This window comes from Anarrhichthys ocellatus, unplaced genomic scaffold (assembly GCF_004355925.1).
Source record: "Anarrhichthys ocellatus isolate YVR2014 unplaced genomic scaffold, GSC_Weel_1.0 scaffold19, whole genome shotgun sequence".
Classification (NCBI taxonomy): domain Eukaryota; kingdom Metazoa; phylum Chordata; class Actinopteri; order Perciformes; family Anarhichadidae; genus Anarrhichthys; species Anarrhichthys ocellatus.
This window is the reverse complement of record NW_022280049.1, coordinates 7,021,426-7,030,388: the sequence shown is the minus strand read 5'-3', so window position 1 is coordinate 7,030,388 and position 8,963 is coordinate 7,021,426. Positions and strand designations below refer to the sequence as shown.

The window sequence follows — 8,963 nt, the reverse complement described above, 5'->3', positions numbered from 1 at the left end:
GAGTTGCATCCAAAGAACACCATACCTACTGTGAAGCATGGGGGTGGAAACATCATGCTTTGGGGCTGTTTTTCTGCAAGGGGACCAGGACGACTGATCCGTGTAAAGGAAAGAATGAATGGGGCCATGTATCGTGAGATTTTGAGTAGAAACCTCCTTCCATCAGCAAGGGCATTGAAGATGAAACGTGGCTGGGTCTTTCAGCATGACAATGATCCCAAACACACCACCCGGGCAACGAAGGAGTGGCTTCGTAAGAAGCATTTCAAGGTCCTGGAGTGGCCTAGCCAGTCTCCAGATCTCAACCCCATAGAAAATCTGTGGAGGGAGTTGAAAGTCCGTGTTGCCCAGCGACAGCCCCAAAACATCACTGCTCTAGAGGAGATCTGCATGGAAGAATGGGCCAAAATACCAGCAACAGTGTGTGAAAAGCTTGTGAAGACTTACAGAAAACGTTTGACCTCTGTTATTGCCAACAAAGGGTATATAACAAAGTATTGAGATGAACTTTTGTTATTTACCAAATACTTATTTTCCACCATAATTTGCAAATAAATTCTTTAAAAATCAGATTGTGATTTTCGGGATTTTTTTTTTTTTCTCATTTTGTCTCTCATTGTTGAGGTATACCTATGATGAAATTACAGGCCTCTCTCATCTTTTTAAGTGGGAGAACTTGCACAATTGGTTGCTAACTAAATACTTTTTTGCCCCACTGTATGTAGTCTTCCTAGAGACGCTAGATGAAAGTGAGCCCAGACTCATCCGTGATCATGCTTCTGATCATATTTCCCCACCGAACTTTACGTATTGTCCTTTCTCCTGCAGATCCGTGTGGACAGTAACAACGAGCGCAGCGTGCAGCACTCCTTGGGGGGGAGAGGTGGGGGAGGGCCACCCTCATCCCAGGGTGGCGTCATCACCGGCGTCGGCGGCGATGGCCCACCTCGCCACCACCATCAGAGACCCATCAGAGACCGAGGGATGAAGAAGGACAAACAGGACGTTCCTCCGCTGGTGAACGGAGTGTCGTAGACGCTCCACTGGAGGACCTTCTCGTTTAGACACACACACACACACACACACAGGCAACTCGTCATAAACCATCGTAGATTCTCTCTCGCTTTTTTTCTTTCTCTGTCTTTGTCAAACACGTGAATACACACATCTCATCAGCACGGAGGAGTTTACCGTAGTGAAGTCGTAGACCAGAGGCGATCCGGTATCTGCTGGTCCGCTCAGTTGACGTCTTGAGTGTACAGGTCCTGTTCTTCGCGAAAGGGACAAAAAAAACCAAAAAAAAAACCAGTACTTTTTGGACAAAAGGAAAAGAAGAAGAAGAGGAGGGATTTGACTTATCTCGCACGGAGGCACTCCCCCAAAACATGCTCCCCTACCCTCCGCAGGCAAATCATAACTTGCTTGTTTTCTATTTTCAAATCAACTAAATCGGATGATTTTTATTTTTTTTTGCCACTGCCCTGTTTGGACCTCCTCACACAAGAAAAAAGAAAATAATTGGTTGACAAGGAAACAGAATTACAGCAGCATGAAAACGTGCGGGAGGAACTTCCCTCCTGCTGTACGACGTTTTTTTACTGCAGATGTTAATTGTAGAGATGATCTGACGGCACACGCTTTTAGTGGCGTCGGTGTTTCCCACGGGTGGAGAATTTATTTTTAGTGGTCCATAGCTCCGAAATCCAGCACTCGAGGAGTTCAAAGTGTCCATGTTTTAGGATGAATTGTTAACAGGTGTGCACGGGCAACGGAATTACCAACCGGTGCTTTTCTCATCGTTTTAAGTCATATGTGTTTTAGTTTTTTACGTCGTTAAGAAAATGTAGAAATCCTCCAGACCAAGCATGAATCCCACCACGCATTAGACGTACCAACGGGGGAAACATAAATCTGAGGCACTGTGATGCAAATCTAGTGTTTCAAAGGCTTTTACAGAAGCAAAGATAGTAACTCCTGAAGAGTTCTCAACAGGGTACCAAACGTCTTGCACTGCTGTTATATTTAAAATTAATTACCTGTGACAGAGACACCTGGCGAGGCCAACAGTGACAGGGAATCCACATTAATAGCGAGACGTGAGCTGAAGCGTTCAGTTCGGCAACCTCCGTGCTCGGAACCGTCTTCACCGGGCTGACTGATATCTGAGATTCTTTGTACAAAAAAAAAAAAAAATGTAAAGGTTTTTAAGCAGGCTGCATGAAGATCATCAACACTTGTTTTTTAATTCCCCGCACAAGATCTTATGTCCACAGTGACACCAGAACGCTCACAGTAAAACTGGGAGCCTTGATCAATCATCACAAACGCTGTTCAAAAGTTCAGAACGTAGGAAATGACAGACGATTTGTGTGATTCACAAAGGCCCTCTGGACCTCAACTGTGGGACATTTCCCACAGAGGGCTTAGGCTGTAAGCTTTTGTCTAGTTCCACGCACTTACATTTAACTAAGCACTCTTGGATGGACGCTTTCAGACAAACCTGATCAGGTTGCAGGGTTCAGGCGGCAACATGGTGAATGTAGAACTCGTGTCAGCTGATCACATGAGCTTTTCTTTAATTTATGAAAACCTTTGTATTTAACCTTTTTTGTTTGTTTTGCAGTTAGAAAACCTGTTTGAAGTATTACTGTAGAAGAAACAACGTTTCATTGAGTTATACCTTGACAAAATAAACAAACAGAAAAATTGGTGTAAGTTCAATTCTTCCTGGTTTTCCAACTTATTCTTGGCTCGCCCCTCTTAGTCTAATTTCATTTTTGTTATTTCCCGTCGGCTGCATTTTGTTAACGGTAGGGCAGAGGAATCCTAACTTTGATACAATAAATCGGAATCTTCATTAAACCACAATACCGGGTCTTGTTCCGCAACCATAAAACACGCAATGCATTTTTAATATACATGATTTGAATTGTGCATTTCCTCTGCTTCTTGCTTCGACTCAGAGCAGTTTCACTAAACCTAACTGTGACAAACCTAGTCAGAGTATAAAGTCGGGTTTGATGAAGAATGATTTGGTCCAGTTTTCTGAGGCTTATTTGTAAAATCCCCTCAAAGTGTTCACCACGGTCTCGGTGCTGCCTCTCTGGTCCATAACGAGGCTCCTTTTTATCTCAGTGCCTTGGATTTATGCTCCTCCATTCCAAGATTTGTACACTGTCTGTTCTTACCCCTACCTCCTGTTTTTTACATGTTTCTTGCATGTGTGATTCTCTCACCCTAATTGCGTTTTCAAAAAAATATATATATATTTTGGGGATACACAATGGCGTAAGGTGACCTCTGCTGTTTCTGGCCGTTCATTCTGTTCCCACAGCAGTTCGTTGCTCCAAACTTGTCTGCTTCGTTCTAGAGACTGATACAAAGAGACGGTCACGTTATCAAATAGCTGAAAGTGACTTTGTTTAAACAGCGCAGGTGTTCAGACATCAAAGTAACAGGTGTTCCAACCTACTGTTCGGCCGAGACCACAGAGTTACTGACTTCATAAATCTTATGCATGGGAATATCCTTAGTGGGATCATCATCATCATTATCATCACCATCAAAATAATGTCTGAAATTGTACCCGAAATTCAAATACACAATTTCGTGTAGAAAGTATTGGTGGATTTATGATTGAAAGGAGGTTGATAATAGCATTAGTTTGGATAAAAGAAAAAGTGTGGTTGAAATGTGAGAAAGTCACTGTAAAATTTAAAAAAAGCAAAGCAAAAAAGTTTCTCGGGGTTTCCCTGGGCATTCCTAGGCTTTTTCGACATTTTATTAAAATACGGTTTGACATCGCAAAAAGGTAAAATCTCATATTGTTGTTGTAGCTCAGGATTAGTCTAAGCTTCCCTCTCTCTGGTGCTCTAACAGATTTATTTTTAAATTGTTTTGGGAAATGTGCTTATTGGCATTATTGCTAAAACTTAGATGAGAAAATTGTTACAACTCCCACGTCTGAACAGTAATACGAAGCATGAGCCAGAAGGCGATTAGCTTAGCTTAGCTTTGCTAAAGATGGTAAACAGGGAAACAGCTAGCCTGGTTCTGTCCAAACTCCACATACAAGCACTTCTAAAGCTCACTAATTAACATATCTTCCTAATTAACACATTGTCTCTGTTCGATCTCTACAAAAACTGAAATTCTATAGCGTACGAACTATGTAATTCTTGGCCAGGCACAGTGATTTTATGGCTAGCTGTTTACTCTTTGCTTCCAGTCTTTATGCTAAGCTAAGCTAGCTGACTGCTGGCTCCACCATCGTACTTTACGGATTGAAAAAAACTGTTGATTCATAGCTAAAAAGCTGCAGATGCTCAGAGAAACCTCGCCATATTTTGTGTGACATGTGCCTTTTAATAGTGGCTAGTATCACAACCTAGACATGTAAATCAGGGATGATGAGACGGCGATAAAGGACCAGATGCCTAAAGATGGCTACTTCCTGCCGTGACATCATTGATTCACCCATTGGTCATCGAGTGTTTCTAAACTTCCTTTAAACTCAAAGGGTGGGTCCAGGAAACCGCCTGCTTTAACCACCTGATACAGTTTAATCACTGAGGCTGTTTCCTTGTACAGTCAACAAACATAAACCCCGTCGCTCATGACCTGGTTCAATTGATCTGTGACACGGATGCAGTTGCTTTTGTAGGCCAGTGCAGTTCATGACTTTGAGTGGCTACTTTGCTTCTGTTCCAAAGTCAAACACGACTTTTTCTCCATACAAACCCCCTTTTTTATGTTAGCTTGGGATGCAAAATGGTGTGACCCAGTGTAGCTTTCTTCCCTATAGCTCCCTCTCCTTTGAAAGCAACTGATGGAATGAAAGTAACTGAAAAGATTTCAGAGGTTGAGCCTGGTCTTATCTTTAACCAGAGACGAGTGTACCTTTCTAGTGTTGCGATGCATGTACATCTTTATAATGGATTTTGGGGACTTTCAGTAGTTTTCGACACGCTTAAATTAAAATACATACCTTTATTTCTTTTCAATCTTTGTCAGATTTCTCCTTGACTTGAGTTCAGCTAGGTTAGCCGGCGATGAGTTCTGACACACAGGGAGCTTTTACCTTTTAGAAGATGTCAAAAGAAAAATGGTTATGTAAAATGATGAGTCATGAAACCGGCTTTTTTTGTTTTTGGGGTTCGTCTTTCTTTTTCTCAAGTATTATTGATGTCAATCCTCTCTCTCACTAATCTGTTAGGACCTTTTGCTCTCACTTGCCGCTCCCACTGCAGCCAAGTTGTGTTTTTTAATCCCAGTGATCATTCTCTGCAGTGCGTCGACAAACGGCTCAAGTGAAAGTAACATCTATATTGTCAATAGAGCATCAATAGTATGGAGTTACTTTGTATTGTAAAAAAAAAAAAAGGAGTGTATATAATGATGTCTGAGAAAAGATTTGTACTATTGTTTTAAATGTGCACTTGCTAATATTTTCTTTTTTTTGCTGTTTAATACTGCGTTAAATTACTGAAAGAGAGCGGTTGAGTTAAGTGATTATTTGACAGAGAAAATCCACTCTAAAACTGAATTCCTTGATAAAAACACACTGGAACTTTGAATGACATGGTGACCATATTTACAGTGGCAGTTTGGGTTAGTTTTCCTTGTTACTACCAGTTAGCACAACAGATCCAACATGTGTATTTAAGTTTCCTCTGGAACAGTTTCCATAAAAACTACACTCAAAGTCCACTTACTGGCTTTTTCTGAGGGCTTTCAACCACAGCTCATGGCCTTCCTCTCGGGAGATGAAGATTGCTCAGTTGTTGTTCCACTTGACCAAGTTTCCATTCTTGGGCCATTTTGAAGAGGATTATGAGCTGCAGCTAAAAGCTCAGGAAAAAAAATAAGCAAGTGGACTTTGAGTCAACATATTTTGAATGGAGTGTTGATCAAAATCCTGAAATTACTTAGGTTAGTACTTAAGTTTAAAGGAATAGATGAGACATCTTGGGAAATAGCTAGCCTGGTTCTCTTAGTTTCTAAAATACTGCTACTAACTCATGAACACGCCATATTTATTGTGTTTATTTACAACACAAACAGAAATTTAAAAAGTTGTGGTAGTTTTCAGCACGAAAGTCTTCCGTAGAACCGCAACTTGTTGTTTTTACATTTCCGATTGTGTGCACATTCGACAAATGAGACACAACTTGTTTTTAGGAAGTTGTAATGTTGTCATCCAGCTCTGTGTTTTCCACAGTGTAACAATTCTTTCAATGTTGTAAAGAAAGCACATATTGGTCTGCTTCTATGTACCACACTGTAGCTTGAGGAAAGCTTTGCCTGCTACAATAACTGAAGTAACCTATGTGAATAATGTCTTATGGTGGATTTTCCCTTTCATTTTAAAGTGATGAAAGAGTCATTGGTCGTCCCCTGGACTTGTCATCTATCATGTATAGAGACCCAGCTTTTTTTGGGGTAATGACAGGTGTTTGATTTAGATTAACATTTTATAATCCTTTTCCTTTTTGGCTGGTGTAAAGCAGTTCAGTTGCCCTTGAACTGACAAAAAAAGAACCACATGCAAGTCAGATGCGTTTTGAGGGTGTTCCAGACCTTCGGGACTTACAGACGTTACTGAGTCTACAGAGGTCCAACCTTCACATCCGCTCTGTTGCGTCACGCCAGAGACAATGAATTTCTTTGCATCTGTGGCTGAGCCTCAACCTGCTTGTTGGTGTATTTTATTGTGCCTCCAAACACCGGGTTGAGAGTGTATGTTAGACGTTTTAACTGCTGGAATTCAACCAACAAAAACAGTTTAATAGCTTTTCGTGCTTTGGTTTGATTTTTAGGGGGGGGGGGTTCTGAACCAACCGTAATGCTGGGCCTAGGCTTGTACTATAGTGGAAAATGTAAATTTAAAAAAGATGAGGGAGGACTGTTGCATGCTGACCAGTTGGGGTCATTAAAGAATTGGTGCTAATGAAGCATTTTTACAAAGGAGACTTTACTTAAGAGTCTCCTATAAGTGACTGGTTGTTACATCATTATCCAATCCTGTTGTTCTCAAGTAACCTGCCATAGAAACAACTAACTTGAGATGAGTCGAGATCATGGCAGAAAAGTTAATGTGGCGTCTTGGTCCCGTATCTAGCCTTCTGAAAACATTACAAAAGTGGTCACATGGAACATAAACCATTTGGGATCCCAAACCAAAGTTTTAAGACGAGGAACAGCATGCGCTAATTTAATTCCCAGGATCAAGCTGTGCACATTGTTGATTCATCCTGGCAACGTAAGGGGTCGCATGGGATGCCTAATAGCACTTTGAAGAACGCTGCTGAGGACATTTTTCGCAGATGTGCTGTTGTTAAGGTGCTTCTTAGTTGCACTTTCTTTTGTTTGTTTTTTCGGCATGACACTGTCCTCAATGCAGTCCTCTGTCTCCAGTACATTAGAACAGTACTATGTTTAATTTGATACTAGTAGAATGGCACTACCAAACCTATATAATACTTAGAGATGGATTTTGAAAGAGTAATGCTTCTTTAAAATAACATATCGCTGTTAATTCACGTGAAACTTTTCATTATAGAAATGATGACCGGTACTTTACATTCTGTGAGAGAAAATACATTTTGGCAGCTGTTCACGCAATGAAAGGTTTCATTTCAGTCGACAATGTCATTAGTTGTTGGGTTGTTCACCGCTTTTCTCTCGAAATGTTGATGGTGTTTTCCAGCAAAATGCGGGGTACTCGCTTTTATTGATATTCAACTGTTGTAAATGTGTGCTGTTCTAATGTTCTGGTGTACAGAGTGTATTTTTAATTTTATTTTTACCCATGATCCAATGGGTTGCAGAAGGGGAATGCTTGTGATTTAATCTCCATTCCTACTCTTTAAGCTGCAACACTGCTTTCTGGGTTGTCTTGCTAATGCGGTCCGCTGCCTGAATTATAGACCCAAACTCCTCAACAAACCTTGATTTTGACTCGATATCCACACTGTATACATCAAACATGTAGCGATAATGCATTGTGGAGTCCCAATTCAGTTCCAATAACGTTAAATCCTTCTAACTGTAAAAGAGTCCCAAATGACCATTTGGCATCCCTCCGTCACGAAACCTTTAGTCCAGTTGGGGTTGCAACTCTGTTCATGTGGAACCACATATGAAGATAACTGGCGTTGCTTCGACGTCCACGTTATATATTTGCAGAATATTTATAACCAATGTAAACTAGTCACATTGTGGGCTGTTCAACATTAGAGTGCCAGAAAGTGAAGACACGCAAATAATCTGTAGATACTTCAACCAGGGTAGTCAAAAAAAAAGCTGTAAACCTTGTGTGCACTTTTGGGCATTCTTTTGGGTTTCCTTTTGTACATAATACTTGCATTTAAAATGTTTGGGTTGACATGTCTGGTTATAGTGCAATATATTTTGTATGCAAGCCGTTTCAATAAATAAAGGTCGATCTTCCTCCGTTAGCTCCGGCTGACTTCTGAATTTTATGACGTTCTGGGTTTTACTGTCAGGTATGAGCTCACAGTAAAATGTGCCAAGAGTTGGGTGAGCATTGCTTATGGAACTCCAGTATTCGTGTAAAATGATGTTTTGACCTATCAATAGGTTCAGTATGGGCCGTCAACAATCTCATAGACTATGTGAGCGTATACATAATGTATGGGTGTGTTTTTTTGTTATTGGTTATATATGATCTGAAATTTAAGAGAAAAAGAAGTCTTGTTAAAAATAATAAATTTTACTGTGTCGCTGGGCGGACGGGCCCCAAGTGCGATCAACCCCTGGATAATGCCCATTGGATAATCCGGCTTTGGAAACACCCTTCAGTTATCCTGACCATACTAACCCTACCAACCGGGGTCCCCGCAGACCCCAGGATGTAGTCCTTGTGTGGGAAGGATGAGTGTTGAGCTGCCTTTAAATTCTACACACACACCCAAGCAAAGAGTTAGACCTGGCCTTTTATC

At 40.9% G+C, this 8,963-nt stretch overlaps 1 protein-coding gene across 1 annotated transcript in view; it reads left to right on the top strand.

Moving 5' to 3' along the window:
- fmr1 (fragile X messenger ribonucleoprotein 1) overlaps positions 1-8,459 on the top strand; it is a 39,342-nt gene extending 30,883 nt beyond the window's left edge. The window contains exon 15 of the mRNA XM_031857938.1: positions 829-8,459. Coding sequence (XP_031713798.1) covers positions 829-1,035 — 207 coding nt within the window. The 3' untranslated portion in view covers positions 1,036-8,459. The remainder of the gene's footprint in view (positions 1-828) is intronic.
- Positions 8,460-8,963: the final 504 nt, after the last annotated feature.